The 19,578-nt window shown below is 38.2% G+C and overlaps 1 protein-coding gene across 1 annotated transcript in view; it reads right to left on the bottom strand.

The window, feature by feature from the left end:
• The window catches only part of SYTL5 (synaptotagmin like 5), a 77,831-nt gene that overhangs the window by 22,321 nt on the left and 35,932 nt on the right, over window positions 1–19,578 (bottom strand). Inside the window, exons 4-9 of the mRNA XM_062624093.1 lie at window positions 18,377–18,592; window positions 9,978–10,090; window positions 8,462–8,594; window positions 7,541–7,666; window positions 2,909–3,065; window positions 1,203–1,332 (exon numbers count right to left, since the gene is read on the bottom strand). Of these exons, the coding sequence (XP_062480077.1) occupies window positions 1,203–1,332; window positions 2,909–3,065; window positions 7,541–7,666; window positions 8,462–8,594; window positions 9,978–10,090; window positions 18,377–18,592 (875 nt within the window). The remainder of the gene's footprint in view (window positions 1–1,202; window positions 1,333–2,908; window positions 3,066–7,540; window positions 7,667–8,461; window positions 8,595–9,977; window positions 10,091–18,376; window positions 18,593–19,578) is intronic.

Below are 19,578 nucleotides of genomic sequence, written 5' to 3'. Positions count from 1 at the left end.
ACCTGCACAAATTTCTTTTAAGTCCTACAGGTCTCTTAGCCATCCTATAGGCATAAAACATGTAAGATGTCTTGGAGAAAGACCTTGGTCCTCTCCATATAAATCTTCTGCATGACTGTTCAATATACTGTGAAAGAAAGAATGACCCTGAAGGTAGGAATCTGGAAAGTTTTTAACTGTTAATCTTCTATCTGGGCTATAATCTCCAGAGTTTAATTTCCTTTGAGATCACCCAACAAGGAGACAATGAAGAATCCCAGGTTGCCTGCAATTTTGCTCAGTGTCCAGTTGCTTTGGCAACATGAGGCCCTTTCTTTTCTACTAGGAAAGTCTTTATTTTATAAGATAGCAGAAACAAGAGAATTTTCACTTCCTAAAGAAGTAGTTGTCTGTAACTTCTCTGCCTGGAGTTGCACCATACAATATTCTCAAATAAACTCTGAATCTTTCAAGTTCTAAAATCTAAGGTGAAGAAAATTATGTCCTTTGATTGGCTCTATGAGATACATCACTGGGTTTCTGCTTTGGGCTAAATTCAGATGAAATGAAGTGAGCCTTGCTGTGTTTTGGAGAGAAACTTGTATATCTGAACCCACCCTGTTAGCCCTGTAAGAAGTGGACTGAGTGCCTGGGAGGAGCAGAAGAGCTCAGGGCTTTCCTGCCTCCTATTTCAGACAGGAAAAGAAGGATCTCCACCCACTGTTGCAAAGTGGATCGCTCAGCACCTTCCTGTGCAAGCCTCATTTACCTAACAGCCTCCAATGAAATGAGGTAAATTACAGAGGAATTGACTGGCTCAGTGCATCACATATAAAAATAAAAGGACATGAAGTCTGCAAGGGAACTGTTCTCTGACAGCTCATTGTTTTCCATATATGCTTGTGGGAAAAGTGGGTGTGAAATGTAATGGCAGATAGGTAGTATCTGCAGAGAGTCAACCACAGAGAGAATGATTCAACAATGTCCAATTACGAATAAAATCTTGTAACAATTCTAAGAGTATATAACTTACCTAATACTAACTTTGTGCCAAAATTACTGGAATTAACACTACTGTATTTTCAAATATAAAACTTGTTAAGTGGTATAAACTTGCTTTGAAAATGGAAGAATTTTCAGAATGAATATGAAGCAGTTTATGAAATTTAATAAACCCCTGATGATATAGGCTGGCAGAAAGAAGGAAAAGATTTAATACTTGCCTGATGACAGAGACACCCTAGAAACAGCAATGGAAGGTGCTCCAGATGCTTTCCTACCACGCTTCTTTACTAAATCTTCAGGTACGCTTTCACTTGCTGGAATAATCACGCCATTGTCTAAGACAATGTCCTGACCAATAAGAAAAATGCACATCCCATAAATACAAAAAGCAGGCTTATTCACTATCAGCTTAAAAGCATCATTTCCATCAGCCCACAGAACTCTAAAGCTCCTTTAGCATTCAGTCTATTACTGAATTTGTTTAGATTACAATCTAATGTGCTTTGCTTAGCACAGATCATGCATAAAATTTGCACAAAGATATGCTTCATGCCTAAATTTGCAACTGAAGAATCAGAGTAATGCATTAGGAGTGAAAGGAGAGAAATGAAACACTCCAGTCTATTAAAAGTTCACTTAGCTTGGAAATCAAAAGAATAAAAAAAGGCAAGAAAATATAAAAACTAATTTTTTTTTTATACCAGCATAATAATTTCATTCAGAGTAAATGCAAATGTATTTGAACTAATTAAATTATGCCAGTGTAATCCCCTAAATAAAACCAATATACTTGATACCATTATGGCTTTTTACCTTCTTGTAAAGGAATAGCTAACAACATAACTCCATCCAAATTAAATGGATTGGCCTTTTTCAACCAAATCTAATGCCACTTGAAATCAAGTCAGTCTGTGGACCAGCAAGCATATAAATAAAACAACTATTAATTTATTTACAGGTCCCAAAACTGCCCTTCATATACGCTGATTTATTTTTTATCAGGAAAGACAATATATTAGACCACAAATTTGGAAGTTAGAAAAAAAGTATTTATGCATTCAATAGGGCTCTGATACCAAATGCTTACATACTTTTTTCCAAACTTTAATGGTAAAAACATTACTCTGACTATAAATTTCACTTTCCTTTTACACTTAAGTCATGGCAACTGGAGTAACTTGCTAGTTTAATCCTGATTTCTTAAGGGGGGATGACTGAAATGAGATGGATGTCTCAGTGCACAGCAAGGCAAAGGAGCTGCTTCACAAACAGGCAGGCTGTCTGGGAACAAAGAGAGTGTCTGCTTCTGGCTTCATGCTTATTATGAAACAGCCAAAGCAGCTAGCTCAGTCATGCCCACCTACATCCCAAGAGGCCTAAAAACAGGCAAGAGGAATCCCACCTTCCATTTTGATAAAGCTTTGAGCACACATTTTGTGTTATACCATAAACTATTGCAGAGCCCAGTGTCCAAAGCCAGACAAACCTCAAGTCAGTACGGTTTCACCTTCTGCAAGTACTGAGCTTGCAATGTTTTCCTTAGAAGTCAGTGGGAACATGCTGGACTCTGCACGTTTAAAGTCATATCCTTAGCATCCACAGCACTTACTCAAGGCCCTGAAGTGCCAAAATGCTAACTTACATCCTTCTGCTTCTCAGTTCAGAATCTAACTCATTAGGTAATGATGGATATTAACAACAATTCTTAGACAAAAGAAAAATGTCTGCCGAACCAAAAAAACCATCACTGATATGACACGACACATTTTGTTCTAGTGAAGAACTTCACTGGGCCCAGCAGAATTAAGGAATAAACAAAATCTTCTCTCTAAGGCTTGTTCTTTCCAGGCTAAAAATCAAGCTAAAAGGGCTGATAACAGCCAAGCCATCTTGTTTGGTGTCAGCTCTGCATCAATGTACTTACCCTGCTATAATCTGCAGTCATGCTGCACATGCTGAGTGCTGGAGACCTCGGAAGGGAAGGTATGGAAACATTGCCTCTGTTCATGGGACCCACAGCCCCTTTCATATGGCCTGCAGTGGCCTCTGCATCACTGCTGTTCAATGAAAGAGTACTCCCTCTGTGATGGAGAGAAGGTATTAAAGCGCTACTGTTTTAAGCAAACCAAAGCAACCCATTTACCATACCACTACAATAAAACAGCCATGGTAACAGTTTACTAGAATAACATTGTCCCAGATGAACTGCGTGACTGCAAGGAAATGTAACCTGGAAAGAAAAACATAGGGAAAGTGAATTACCTTATCCATACAAGTAACACAAGAGTTTTCAGCACTTTCACCGTAACTGAAAAAGCCCAAGTGGGTGGCTCTTGTCCAGGCTGCAGAAGCTGCATTCATCCATGAACATGGCAGTGTTCAGGGTCAGACTGGACAGGGCCTTGAGCAACCTGGTCTTGTGGGAGGTATCCCTGCCCACGACAGTGGTGTTAGAACTAGATGATCTTATGGTCCTTTCCAATCCAAACCATTCTGTGTTTCTATGTTAATTTTGGACTGTTGCATCCCAACAGTAGGTGTGATGACTTGTGTAACACTTCCTCGGTTTAAAGTAAAACTATGGTGTCATGACAGTTCTGGCCACTTTCTGCAGCCAATGTTAATGCCAGCAGGGTCTCCAGAAAGTCTAAAATACTTGGCTATCTTCTTTTCATCCTCTCGGTTAAAAAAAACAACTTGTTCACTGTCTTATTTATATTGCAATAATGACTCTTGACCCAAGTCAATTGTTTCAACCAGCCTGGAAAGCTAGGAAAGCTAGACAAGTCTTTCTGCCAGATTTCATGTTAGTAAAAGTGACCAAAAAAACCCCCACATCTGTGACCAGTATACCAGAACCCAGCTGCTGTCCAATACCACAACAAACAGAAATTTTTCCATGGCACACTTTCCATTAGAAAATACTGACTCAATATGACTATTGAGGAAGTGTAGAAAGGGTAAGCTGCTGCACTTTCTTGACAGTGAAAATCATTTTTAAATGTATTTTGAAATACATTTCCAATTCAAGTTTTCTTTACGTTTGAAATTTGCATTAAACATACAAAATCTCAGTCTCTTCTTTCTCCATAAACATCAGTTTCAACTTTTAATTTTTTTTTCACAATTCACAGAAATATCAAAAAGTCTTGCATACCGTAACAGTTTTGCATACAGTTCTACTTACTACTTCAAAATAAACCCAAACTGGTAAATAGGAATTGATGGAGGAATTGTACCCTATTCAGATGGAAAATATAGTGTCAGAGGACAATAGTAGTGCAAATTTACTGAAGAAAATTTCTGGAACTGACAGTATATTTTCAGCCAAAAGAGGCTTGCTTAATAATTATTTCAGATTTGCAGGCATCTTCACTGTGCTGGACAACAGCTGAATTTCACCCTCGCTTGGTTTAGGCTGTCATCATGTTTAGAGCAACTGCAGTAAAAATCTTCTCTACCACAATGGAAATTGTCATTAGAACTGCTGTTGAACTGAGAAAAACCACTGTGAAACACAACAGCTCCTGAATCACTACATTAAGCAGTAAGCACAGGCTCTGAATCCGCATTGGTGGAGTTATTGAAAACAAGGAATATAAGGAAAACCCCAGACACCAGGGCTGTCTACAGATGTTATGCAACCATCATTCTGTATTTTAGTGAGCATATGGTAACTTTTTAATAATTACGATCCTATTTTGGCAGTATATTGACAACACTAGGTGATGCATAACAAACACACTCTTCTGCATGTGCACTTCTCATATATGCCACTTTTTAATTTGCTGAGACAGTGATCAGCAAATCCTACTAAATGTGCTGTGACCGAATTTTAGTCCTATCTGTTTACATAAAGATGCAGTTTTGGTGCTGCAAAATAATATCAAGGTTACTTGGCTGTCATCTGTGTTTTAGCAAAGCTTTTGGACTTAGATGCACATACCTTAATTTCCAAGCCTACCAGTGTATGGAAAAAGGCCAAAATGTTGAAAACCTGACTTTTACTGCATGTCACTCCACTTTTGATGGACTGTCATGACTTCCAGTTACAAAAATTGTTGTTACTGACTTTTTTTTTCCCCTACTGTATAAACTAATATAAATCAATAGGAGTGTTCAGAAGTAAGAGTAGGCTGGGATAAAAGATCTGAAAACATGCTATAAAGGGTTCTGCAGGAGTCATCAGTCAGAGCCCCTGCACATCAAACCTGTTAAACAGGCCTCTCTTGTACTTACCCTTATTTCAGTCTGCTTTCAGAGAGAGGTTCAACACATTTTGTATGCATTTTAAGTAGATGAAAAAAGAAAAACCTTATAAAATTATGCCAAGCATTTCCAGGTAGTATGCAAGACCTCAGTATGATGAGGTAGTGTGCATGTGTAGCTAATCCTGAAAGTCCTATACTGTTTCTCCTAGAAGTATCCTAATGCAGCCTTCCAGTCAGTAAACAGTTTTTCTGTTGTTAAAAATAAACCAGTTGAAGAGGCAAACTTACGGCCTAGGACTCCCTGTTCTCAGCTCAGTTTGCCTTCTCTGAAACAGAAATTTCTAGAAAGAATGAAAATTCTTTCTCAGTTTCCTTGCTGCTAGGTGAACTACTACCAATTTTGGCAATGCAGCTAAAAAGATGAGGGCAGTTAAAAAACTCAGAAACATGCAGGAAAATCTAGGACAGCTACAGTGTCATAAGATGTTGTTATATTCTTTTAATTTGAAACTGAAAACAGTTATGGATGGTGCCCTGGGAAGCTTTGCTGTTATTTTTGATAACTACTACTCAGTTCTGCTGCTTTTAAACCAAGTTTATGCACTATTAAGTAACTTTCTCTGAGTTCACTAGAATTAGGACAAGGATGCTTGTGGGAGATCTGTGCTAGTTGCTTTGATGTGCCAGACTGCAAGAAAGTTCTTGTGCAGCTAACCATAAATGAAGCAAAGTAATTTTATTTGGGGTGATAGAATTCAGATAAACCCCGTGTACACTTTTAGAAGGACAGACAGAATTGTGTATAAAAATAGCCTTTATGTTTGATTGCCTTGCTCGTCTTTCCATAAAGCATTAATTTTTAGCTTTTGCCCACAGCCAGGGTACTGGACTTATTACATTAGGGTTATTGAATTGCCTGCCATCTCATCCTCACCTGGCCAAATCAGTGCCCTGTATCAAAGTACACAGTAACCCAGCTGTGTTGCTAGGGAATACTTTTGATATGGCACTTCTAAATATTAGTTTGTGGAAGGATTGAGGAGCAGCTTATATTTCTTAGCAGAAGGATGAAAATTCCTGTCTTGTACATGCGCTCAGGGCTAAAAAACAATCTAAAAAGGCTGATACCAGCCAAGTCATCTTGCTTCGTGTCAGCTGTATTTGTTGTTAGCTCTGCAGCACAGACACCGGATCTCCAGGGTTTTTTTTTTCCTCTTAGAACTTTCACCCATGAAAAGCAAAACAAATCCCCAAAACCAGCAAAAATACTACTGCTTTCATAAAAGTTAGGTATGAATCTGGTTAGATACAGAGAGCCTATTTATCTCTGATGAAAAAAACCTTAGCGAACTGTGTAAGGATTAAGGAAGAAAACTAGCTTTAAAGCTGATTTGGCTAGTAAGTGCTTCAGCATCCAGTGCAAACAAAAAAATAAAGTTTCAAAAGGATTAGAACCATCAACTTTAGGCATGTTGCCTAACATCCAGCAATCAGGGTTTTGAATCACAGGTAACAAAGAGAAGCAAGTTCTTGCTTAAAAAAGAAGGTTCATCTGCATGTGAATTAAACTTTGTGACATTCATTTTACCCGATATCCTCTGTTTCTGTATACCTATTTGGAGTGTTGCAAGAGCACTGTTTTAGAGTCAGAAATTTTTATTGGATCTTACAGAAAATAGGATCTTGCAGACTTTTTTTTTAAACAGAAAATTAAGTCTAGATTGTAAAACTTCTGTGCGCACCCCAGCAAATAATGTTGGTCTACATCCAGCATAGACTATCCAACTGAACAAGAAAAAAATGAGCTATTTTTGGCTTTGTTTTGGAGGTGGGACATGAGAGGAATGTTGCATCTGGCCTTTTAAAATGCTATCAAAAAAAATGATAAGAGATCCCTTAAGCCCAGAAGAATGATAAATGCAATTCTGTTAGAGATAACTGAGACAATAATCATGGAAAGAGAAGTGCAAAGAGAGCTTTTGAAGAAGAAAACGTAAATTATTATCAATTACCATGTCATTACCAAAGAAAAACTTTGGAACAAAAGGCCTCAGTTCTGCAACATGTACTCAGCTCATCAACTAAAACCCAGAAAGCAAACCCAACAATGTACTGACACCAATCACAGCTGAACAGAAGGAAAGGAAGATGGATGGAGATAATTTTTATGATTTTTTTGGTTTGTTTTTTTGTTATTGCTGTTGTTTCTGTGGGTTTTTTTAAACAAGTTCTGTTTCTTAGGTAATATTAATGCCAAGCATTCAAAGACACAATACAACACAGAGGACTTACACACACCACTAAGTTAATCTCAGTGTGAGAGGTACCAGATTTCTGCTGCTCACCTCTCAGAGCAAGGGGTTGACTTGCCACTAGGCAGACTCTGGGTTTCAGCTTCTGAGCCTGTGCTCCTTTCACCTTCATCTTTGGCATTTGTAATTTCTCCTTTGGTAACTGCCCTAATCAGCTTCCTGATGAAAACAGGGAATAAAAGATTTTAGAAGTTGTAAGGTTTTTCCCAGGAAACAACAGCCTGACTGGAATACTGTGATGTGTGCATTTTGTTAATTTCGTTTATTTGACCTACGGACAGCTCTGCGTATAAGAGTCAATACAGCATCAAACCTGGTTATCAAACCTATTTCTATTTCTTCATCCTGTTTTAATTCCCATTCACCCAACAGGCTCAAGTTATGTCCGAATACCACTCTAATCATATAGTTGGTGCATCTGCCCATGTCCCCTGAGACTAACCAAGTGCTCCTGTAAGGACACAGCTAAACTGGGACCACACACATTACAGAGACTGTAAAATGATCAGCAACCTATCCATTTATTTACTGCCCCACACACAAGAAAGGGACACTGCTTGACTATTATTGACAGCTGGAAGCAGAAGGGAAACTTGACTTGTGCGCAGAACCAACCAATATACATAAAAACTGGCTCCTCTGAATACTACATTTTTGCGTTTGCTTCTTGAGCAAACCTGCCTTTAAAGACACTGTTAGCTCAGAGTATAAACAAGAAAAATCCAGAAGTAAAATTGCCTTTTTTCTGATACACTTATAGTTGAAGAGTAATTACTGCTGCATTTCCTAGGAAACAGCAGTCTAATTATAGTAAGTATGCTTTTAAATGAAAGCTGTTTCTAACCCTGGAAAGTTTGAGGCAGATATAGAATGCTGAAGAAACTCAAAAGAAAATGCATTCAACAGTATACAGCTGTTACCTGATTTATCCATTTCCCTAAGAAAAGACATTACCCTATCTTTCTAGGTCCACTGAAGACTGATTTATGGCCATTTGTGGAGGAGACTGATACATCTGGCCTCTTTTCTTCATTCTCTTGGGGTTGATCTTTAAATGTTCTTCCCTCATCCTTACTGGAAACTGTATCTTCAGTGGACAGGGAAAGAAATAAAAAGTGAATGCACAAAAAAGGCAGTACCTATGAAACAACATACAAAAATAATTTTTCAATGCTAAATAAAACCGTATGATAAAATATCATTAAACCCCCCTCCCCACAAACAACTCTGACGGTTCTTTAGGTTTTCCTTTTACTAAAAGAAAATAAGACTTCAAGTAGCTTGAAATGTTTCTCATTATCAATGCTTGTGTTGAATTATGCTTCCGAATTTATCACTGACAACACTTAATAACCAAAGGACCTGAAATATAATTTTGCAGTGTACAGTGATCTTTGTGGTAAATTAAAGAATGTTTTCCTAATTGAAATGTTTGTTCAACTAGGAGCAAGGTGTGAGGAAAATGACTTAAACATATTTTTCAATACTTCTGTCAAGTAGCAAATCACAAAACACCCAGTTTGGCAAGCTTCATAATAGCATCTGAAGCATGCTGATATTGGCAAGATCAGCATTTTGCCAAGCAAAAATGGCAAATATATTTGCACCAGGCATTTTCAAATGGAAGTAGTCTAGTCCCTCTCCCTGCAATCTGCCTATGCTCATCACACTCCTGGTGAAAGTGATAAATGCTGCGTCTTTAAAAAGACTATCTAAATAATGTTTTCTGTGTGTAGAGTGTAGTAGTTAAGTGAGGCATCAGCATTCAGGAAAAACTGTTTTTCTTTAAACCAGTGGTCCTGTGCTACCATGCAAGGTACCACAGCAACTCACAGACATAGTACACTTGCTGTGCTTGGTCAAAAGAACCAGACTGTTTACTGCACCTGAAAGTTCACGTGCAATTTACTGGAGATATCTAGGCAAAAAGAAAGTCAAGCAAGAACTGAGAAGTACCAAATAGTCTGGATGTAGCTCATGCTATAGCACACAGCACAGGAGTTAACATCTATCTATCTTGTTCAGAGTTGAAAAAGATAAATTGAATAATTCTTACACACCACCATCACAAATAAGAGAGTCCATGTAAAAAAAATAAAAATAAAAGGCTGGGTTTAGATCTCTGTATATAGCCAAACTTCTTGGCAGGAACTGAGAAAGAGCTTTTAGAACCTCTGCTGCTGCCTTTGCAGCTGAATAATATTGTCCACCTGTTTCAGCAGTAAAATTTTAAGCAGCTCTCTATCTCCACAGATACTTCTTCATTCAACTATACTTTTTCTATGTATTAATCGTTCACAAATCACTGCATAGTAATACCCAACTCTGAATATTTTATTTTTTTTTTTTTACACACACACACACATATATATATATATGCTTTCAACAATGAAGAATAAAATACAAGTTAAGCACTCTAGAAACAAGGTTTGAATTCATTAACAGCACAAACTTCTCTGTGATCCCCTACCTGGGAACTTGCGTAAGATAGACTGTCTGACAACGTCAGTCCCAAGATTTGATTGCTTGAAGCGCTTTGCTCTTTCTTCAAAAAACCATTCCCCGGTCACTATCCGTAGCTGTCTATATGGGGAAAATTATAAAAGCCAGAAACATATGCACATTAACAAACTTTCCCAACCAAAGCTACTGCTTAAACCCTTACATCATTCATTCATGCTCTCACACTCTGAATATTTACACAGGTCAAAATAAGGAATAAAAAAATCGATTGCAAAGCTTGGGATAGCTGGACATGTAGCAGAATAATATCTTGCTTAGCGAATGAAAAGCAATTTTCAGTACATTTAAATGTACTTGGAAAAAAAGTGTTTCAACCACTTTTACCAGATTTCCATAGATAACATAGTCCTTTGGAGAGAGAACTACTCAACCTTACAGTTATCAGTATCTCCAAAATAACAGGAGTGTCAAAGCAACTTCCAGTGAATGGAAGGAGAAGATCCCCCACCAAAGCTTCTGTCAGCCAAATCAGCAGTTCATGGACCAAGCCTGGTTATATCCAGATCACTGCAGAGGTCAGAGGTTCAGAGCAATGAACAAAGTAGTCTTTGCTACTGTTCTGCACAGCGCATTTTTCTCCGGTTTCAAATTCTCGTACCCATATTAGGAACAAAGAAATCCCGTACTCGCATTGCTGTTTTCCGCAGGTGATTTTTATGCTGATTGTTAGCCTTTTCCTGAATTAGTTTCATTATGATAAAACATTACTATTTCTACTGCTTCCCTGCATAGAGTTACTGGCAAAAAGCTACTAATCATGAATACTCAAATAAAAGGCAAATAAACAAACAAAACCCCCACAAAACTAGATATGTTCCTGCTTACTGATCAATAAGAAAACTTATTTTCAAGCCTGTAACAGAAATCATCTAGTCTCTTGGGCATGAAAATTACTACAGATGGATTTAGAGCACTGATCAGTATCTTTGCTATTAAATTACTTCTGAGTCATGCCTGAATGGAGAGTCTTACTTGAGAAAATACTAAAATTACAGAATTGGATCCTGCCATTGGTTAGAAGACCCTTACATAATCAGCTCTTCCAAAGCTGTTAATGAATCACACACCTTTGCATGAGTCATTAAAAAAAAATAATAAAAAAAATCCAAGACATGTGCCCGTAAGGCAGTAATCTTCTATTTCTGTGCTTATCTTCTTGTTGCAGACTCCTAGTGACAAAACCCGCTATAATTCACTATCACAAACAGTCAGTCATTATGCAAGGCATAAAATAAAACCTACATTTCCACTCAGAATTTTTAAATTAACTTTTGTTAGAGGTGAGCAGTAGAAAGGATTCATTGCATTAGAAACCATGCACAGCCTGGCTAGTACATAAAAAAAAGCAGTTTTTCTCTGAATGTATATTTTCACAATTCATTTATAACACATTTTTCTGTGCAGTTATCTTTATACCAAGATTTACAGCAAGTTTGATGCTTTATATCAGTCCAGAAACCCTTCAGATGTTTGACTATGCTGTCATATCCCACTGCAATATAAATGACACATCACACTGCAGTATGAATTACAGTTTGTTCATTTTATTCATCAGCTACTCCCAAGTTTGACCGTAAAACTCTGCAAGTGCTGCTTTCCTCTTGGATAGAGATTTTATTCATCCCTAATATCTTACCAGCACTGCTTAAATGTTGTCTGTCAAGGTCAGACAGGGGACTCCACAGGTCCTTATCCAGACAAGAATCGTCACTCTTCTCCATGCTCCAGACAATTTGATGATGAAGGTGTGACCTATGCCAAGGATTTCAGCGGCACTGGAGGCTGCCCCACACAAAGCTACAGGCTTTTACAAGCAAAAAATTGCTATTATTTCCATACCCATCCCTGAATTGTATCACCAACCTGGGCTGCTGCGGTTCATGGAGGCTCAGCCCTCTGCCACAGGGTCCTTGGAGAGCTAGCTCCTCCATTTTGTGGCCAAATGTGAACAGTGATGAGGGAAAGAAAACCTCTCCGGTGCCTCCTGCATCAGAAGAACTATGGGGACCTCCCCCTGGGTGGAATGGTGGCTGAGACCGATGTATCTCCTTGTTTGACAGTAGATAAGTTGCAAGGACTGAGGACTCAAGGAGGGTCATGGGGGCTGGAGAGATCAAAGGAGCTGCAGCCAGGAGAAGAATGGTTGGGGTGGCTGTGGGAGGAGGCAAGGAAGGATGAGGATGAAGGGCTGCTGGGCTGCACAAGGAAGGATCAGCAGTGGTGCTGTTGCTGGAAGGAGCAGGTCTTCCCCCAGCATCCATCCCTGGGAGAAGGCCTTCCTCTCCTCCTCCACTCCACTGTGGTATGGCTCACCCACAACTTTATTACTCACCATCCTCACTCTACCCCATGCAACAACCCGTCTCTATTCTTCCCTAAGGCACCAAAGCAAGCTTGAATGGGCAAGGGAGTGGGACAACCACTACACCGATGGAGCTGAACTGTGTGTTGGTTCAGCTAACGATGGTAAACTGAACTGCCCATGCTCTTCATCCGGCTGATCTTATTAAGCAGTAATAAGAGCCACATTTTAACCTGAGGTGCCAATTCCTTGGCAGGGTGTTTCTCAGGATGACCACAGCCATTCTGCTCTGACTTCAACAAGAGAGACAAATCTGAGGTAAAACATAGACAACCCCCTCAACTGTGGTTCAAAACATAGCAAATAATGGGAGTATTGCCTTGTTTTAGTCAAGTTCTTCACTTCTCCAGCCAAGCCTGTCATCCACAGAAAAAGACAAAAACCAGCAGGCATCAACAGCCAGCCTTTACAAGTGTCACATGAAACAAGTTTAGAGGCCTCAACCTTCATTTCAGACTTTCATCCTTATCATCAATATTAGGGTCAGTCTTGAGATCGTGACTTCAACCGGCAGTCCTCTTTTGCAAAAGTATTCTTACCCGACAGATCACATTCTACAAAAATGCCCCATTCTAATGAAATAAGAGGGAAAACCCTAAGCTTTGAATCTTTGAATTTCTAGGGCACTGATACTGGATGTATTTTTCACATATACTGAAAAATTCACAGGAAGACTGGTGTTCATGTTATCTTCATCATTCATACATGTCAGGAGTACCAATTAAAACAATTTTTGTTCTACGCATAAGTAGAAGTTAATTCAGATTAAATGATTGCTTAAGTCTCTGACTTGCAGCTTGAATTTCATAATTGCATTTGACATTCTGAATCCAAAAGTGAAGAGCAAGATCTAAACAGTCATATAATAATGTTATTTTGACATCATGGAAAAGGGAGACTGCCTTTCCTACTGAGATAAGTTTATTCTTCTTCTATTTCTGACACAGAACTTAAATGAACCATTCCCATCTAAATAACTGTTTCAGTGAGAAAAGAAATAAGGACACTTAGTCAACAGTACATCAAATCAGTGCGCGCAGGTTTGGGTTTTGTTTGTTTTAAAATGGGTCAAAGGTCCATGCTGACTAAATTACAGTATGTTCATGTATTTTCCTTTTTTTCTTTGTCAGCTAGCATGTAGCTTACAAAGTAAAAAAAAAATAAAATAAAAAATGTATATGTTCTACCAAAACAGTGTCTAGACTGAGGCCTTCCAAGAAGTGCAATGTATGCTGAAAAAACCCACAATGGTAAAACAGATTCACTATCCTTTTGATCATCCTGCTTAACCCACATCCACAGTAGAGGAGAGAAATTTAGTCTAGCTTCCTTTCCCCCTCTTGTTCCTCAAGTTATTTTGCTTCTTCCTTGGGAGCAAAATTTGGAAGGAAAAAATGAAAAATGGCAGGACAAAAAGCTGTATAAAATGCAGCCTATACATGAGGATACCAAAACATAGACACAGAGTAATTTTTAATATGCTGTGAGGCTATTAAACAGAATTTTTTACTATAAGAAGTAGGTAAACTTGCTTAGAAGCTAAGATAAAAAGAAATTATGAAAATAAAAGCCTGAAAATAAATTGCTTACTAAAATATTTGAAATGCCTCTATTTTTAGGCTGTTAATGGGAATAAATGTTACTAAGATACTGATGAATTTTCGTGACACTTTAAGATAACAATTATTTCAAAGATGAAGATAAATTTCCCATTACTGCTTTATTCTGCTGCAATAACTTGGGCCACTTAGGTATTTTATCTTGCTGATGAACTCAAATCAAAAGAAAAGCATTGTTCACAGATTATCTAAGTATATTAGCAATGAGAAACATGGACAGCATCAAGCTGCAGTATCAGCTTGTCAGCAGATGCTTAAAAAACTTGATTTCCCTCAACCTATTGATCATTTCAGATGCCAAATTTAAAACGCAAATGATCATATTTTAAGAAGATGCAGGGGAAAATAAGTGACCTTTATTGAAAGTTTCTCTTTTAGCACCTATGTCTGAAAGCCCCGATGATGTCGGTTCCTTGTATGCAGGGAGTGGAGCAGAAAGCTTCTTCTCATCAAGTGCATTAGTACATACAGGCTTGATTTACCTCACTAAATACTGTCACCATGTGACCATCAGACACACAATCACAGAAATAAATACTGCCTTGCCCTCTGCCCTCAGTAACTGTAGAATTAAGAATTTTGCAGAAGACTTATCTCTAACTCTGCTTGACCTTTAAATGCTTTGTGTTGCAAATTTTGTCCCATAAAAACTATAGGGCAAAGGGGAGGCAAATAATACTCTTCTCTTTAAGGACATTCAAGGGGAACATCCTTTTTCAGTAACTGCAAACTGAAAAAAAATTTATATATAAATCCCAGGGTTTTATACTAATGAACATATCTCACTATTCAAATTTAAATTCATTTCCTCAAAGTCACTAAATCTTTTTCTGAAAGTGTTTTTTTTGGAATGTAATTAATGTGTTGTAATGAGCACTGAGATCATCTCAGGAACTGCCTGGAGCAAACTACAAGGAGCTCAGCCATGTCCCTACCCGCTTAAAATCATTTCACAAAATCAAACATTTGAACATGCTTCATCATGGCTGCCAAAAGAAAAGGAGAGAGTAAAAAGTCCCATTTTCTTAACACTTTTCACAAAGCCCCTAGCATGGTGAAGCAATCCAATTTGAGAGAGACAAACACTGTATGCAGATCAATGCTACAGATCTAGAAGATTTTTCTTCTCCTCCTGCCTTTTGTTTGCTACTCATACAGAATAACTGTCTCTCAACACTGGACTCCTATATTCTTTTTCTTGCTTTATAATCTTGCCAAAGGCCCCATTCACTTCCACTTATAATTAGCTCTTCCTTTAAATATAATTCAAAAAGCCTAAAAATTCTGATTTTCCTTGCAGTTCCCACTTAAATGAGAGGAAAGGAGAACCAAAAGAATTAAAACTAGAACTATGTACAATGATTTAACTGAAATACCTATCTCAAACTTTCATTTCATACTGCCCACACAGAAGATAATCTCTCTTCCTACACCCAGCAGTGTAAAAGGCATTTTACACATTGTTAGCTGTCACTATAGTCTTATAAAAACACTGGATACAAAAAAAAAAAAAAGGACAGAGATTTCTATTTAATAAAGATGCCCAATGTAGAGATAACTTTAGCACTTGCAAAGTAAATTAGACTGGTTTGTAATAACTCAAAGGCAGCCTTCAACCAGAATTATTTTTTAAGATGATTGCTAAGACCACTGCTTGGTATACAGAATAGCAGCACAATCACTAGAAGCAGAGGTTACATGTTTTGAGAAGTTACCTTATCCATCTATTCAGCCCCAAAACATCTTTACTATCATCATTCTCAAGGGAAGCTTATCCAACCTGTTTTTAAAACAAGATTCTGCAACCTCTCCAAGTTTATATCAATATTCATACCACCTAACCTAAATCCTTTCACTGCAATTTCAGTACCATATTATTTTGCTTATCCGAAGCGAGTATGCAGAATAGCCTGTATGCCTCCTCAACGCAGCTGTTTCTGTGGATTTAAAACTCAGTTATTTTCAGTTTTCTCTTGCCTGGGTCAAACACTTCTGAATCCTTCCATTACTCTGGACATACTGTGTGCTAGGCTCATCATCATTATTTTCTGCTGAACTTTCACCAGTTGGCCAACAGAAAGCATGCTACACAAAACAAGTCAGGTAACCTACATAAAACAGGATTACATCATGTGCTTTACAGGCCATAATTCTGCTTGTACATCCCTGTGTGAAGCTGGAATTTTCTACAGTGGAAAATACTGTTGATTCATGTTCAGCTTTTCATTCAGTACAATACCCAGATCCTTTCCTAAGGAACAGCTGCATAAGCCATTTTTATTCTCATTCTGCAGCTGCATTTTTGCCCAAATGTAATACTTCCACATGCCCGCAGGGAGCCTCCGCATGCATTTCCTTCCAACCACTTCTCTAAATTGCAAGCATCACTATGAATCCTAATCTTGTCCTTCAGTATGCCTGTAGCACCTCTCAATTTGATGTCACGTGCAGGTGTAACTGTCAAACTCATCTGCTGCATCAAAGCCCTTAACTAAAGCATTTAACAGTAAAAGCCAGGACATTTTCTGTTCTATTCCACTGCCGCCTTATTTATTTTTCTTATGGCAGTGAAATAAGCATAACTACTCTGAGAATGGAGCTTTATAATTTTCCAGGCAGTTCTGCAGTCACACAGAATTTATTCCAGGGTGTAACTCCCCTTGTTTACCAGCTTATTGGAATGGCATGAAGAAAGTATCAAAAGGTTAATTTAAGTCAAGTTATAAGACATCAACAGATCCTCCTCTATTCACAAGGTCTGTCACCCTATCAAAGGAGGAAATTAAAGTGATTTTGACATTATACTTTCTTGAGCCAGCTCTTACTCATCATCCTGTCATCACTTGGCTTTTAAACAGCACAGCAATCATTTGTTTCAGTATTTAAGGAACTAAGGGCAACTTGACAGGGTCAACAAATCTTTCTCTCTTCATTTTTAAAGAGTAGTATTGTGTTTGTCATTCTCCTCTCTGTCATCTCATCTGCACCCATCATTTCTGAAAGGCACAGCCCTAAGAGCATCTCAGGAACTGCCTAAAGGAGCTCAGCCAGGCCCCTACCCATTTAAAATCATTTCACAAAATGAAACACTTGAGCATGTTTCATCTTAAGAGGTGAGACACCGTCCTCTGGATGTGCCCCACTGGCTGCAGAGAAAGTTAAGACATCTAGCTAAAAACAGATGTTAACCTTCTAAAGCTAAAGTTAGAAGGCACAAATCGTAACCGTATCCTGCTGTATTAATTTTTCACCAACTGTCCAAGAAGCTGATCTAACTAGCAATTTAAGTTCATTATCTAATAAAATTTACAAAAATCTTTATCTTCCTGACCTCTTTAGTTTGACAATATGTAAAAAAAAAACAAACCAAACCAAAACAACCAAAAACCCTACAAACAAGGGAGCACCAACAAAGAAACCCCAACAAAACAAAAAAAAAAAACCAAAAAAAAAAGAATTAACCAAACAACCCTCTGAAATGACTCTGATTCTTTCCCCCTTTAACATGATTGCTTTAGCCTGTCTTTTGCTTATATCATCCAGTTCTTACAACAGGATACATAACTGAGGTTTGTTGTCTAACACATTTCTCTTTTCCTTCATAGTTATTTTACTGGGTCAAGCTACAAAATCCCACATCACCATACCTATCAAGTAAGTTGTTCTTCCAAGTATACACCAAATAAGTATCTTTGAACATATAACATCTTTTTGCTTATTCACTTGATACTACTCTGTGTTAGAATACTGATTTCTTTTTCAGCACTGTGATCTGCTACCCTCCTCCTTCATTCCCCATGCTCAATATACCAACTGTGGGATGTGCGATATCCCCTTTTGTTTTACCTCCCACCATAGCACAATTTACTTTAGAAGGCTCACTAACAAGACACATAAATACAGCCCTCTCTCTTCATGCAGAGATGTTCAGTTACTACAACACAGGAGGGGAAGAAAAAGAAAACAAAGCAAAGATAGAAACATGAACTGAAGTGTCTGGACTCACAATTTTTACATTTCTTTCCTCACAAACCCACCTACCATGTCAGTCAGAACATACAGACCTCACTTGTTCTTAATTCTGTTAATTTTGAAGTGCTGAATGCTTACATTCATGTTTTCATAATGTGAACAGACAGTCACTGCCTTGTAACTAATTTTCTGTCATTTTTCAGAGCATCCCACCAACAGCTCAACATCTGTGATGTTTGCAGCTTTCTTTAGCAAGCAGGCTGGTTGAAACTGGCTAAGAAGTGGGGAAAAAAAAAATACTGTAAAATACGACTCCTCCCTTGCGTATTTGCTATGCACATGCTTTTGTGCTAAAGAGATGTAAAGCAGGAACACAAGCACAAAATTACTTACGCAATCTTGGCACACACCGAACACTTCCACTGCCCATCGGTTCCCACAACACGACACTTATTGCAAACTCGGAGTTTGCAGGTTTGACACAGGTCTCCTCTGTTGAAGATTAAGCCCAAGCTTTTCTGACAGCGAACACAGACCCTGCTGTTGTCCTGTTGACAGTGACGGTTTCCACCTTTCCTTCTCACTTCCAGAAGCTCATTTTTCAATTTCCTAGAATTAAGAAAATAAAACGTTTTCATTTGGAGACAGGACTCAATGATTTTCAAGGACTTTTTAACAGATTAAGATTTAGCACTAAAAACTACAAGACACAAATAAGTACAATACACTTGTTTTTTATATATTTGCTGTATTTTTTTTTGACACACATCTGAAACAAGAATAAATATATCCTCTACCCTTCAGACATGCAGTCAAGAGGAAAATCTTGTGCTAGCTCAGTATTAGTAACTGCAAACAGCTGAGCATTCCTGGACAATTGGTAAACCATCTTTGCTTGTCCCTCATCAATAATTCAAGTCATGCTGAGCCCTGGTTGACAGCATCTCAAAACTGGGACTACCCTGTGCATCCACAAAAGGAAAAGAGAATCTTTCCTGTAATTACTGTGCATGTAATACTACACCAGTGTAGAGTTAGCTAGGAATGCATATGCACTGGCTATTCAAAGCCTAAAAAATACCCAGACAAAAACATCTAAGTAAATAGTGGCATTATGCTATGATGCTACAATTAAAAAAGAAATAAATAAAAAAAAAAAAAGGAATGTCAGTTTAAATAATGTGACTTGCAAATTACCAGTTTTGCCACTGACTCTGCAGGATAAAAAACTTTGCAGTTTAAGGCCTAACCCTGAAGGCTGCAGTTCCAGAGTTCCAGTGGGGTATGACTTGGGCCCTCAACAACAAAATACCCGTGAGATGTAACTACTATATTTCTAACAGGAAAAAACCCCAGGGACTAAGCTCTGACAGAATTAGGTTATTTGTGGATACACTGCCTTGCTAGAAGGTCGGCTAGCATTTTCCTTCCCATGGGATCCCATGAACTACAGCTGTGCTGCAGCCACCTGGCCTGCGGATGCTCAACCTCTGACAGCTTTTGGAAAAAGAGCATGAAGAGCATGTCCAGTCTCTCCAGGCAGCGACTAAAAATTCTGTCAAGGCTTTTCCTCTGCTGGCCTCTACTGAAAAGTA

Source organism: Pezoporus occidentalis, unplaced genomic scaffold (assembly GCF_034315485.1).
Source record: "Pezoporus occidentalis ecotype Australia unplaced genomic scaffold, CSIRO_AGI_Poc_V1 ctg261, whole genome shotgun sequence".
Classification (NCBI taxonomy): Eukaryota; Metazoa; Chordata; class Aves; order Psittaciformes; family Psittacidae; genus Pezoporus; species Pezoporus occidentalis.
The sequence above is the reverse complement of the archived record's forward strand: the minus strand, read 5'-3'. Positions and strand labels throughout refer to the sequence as shown.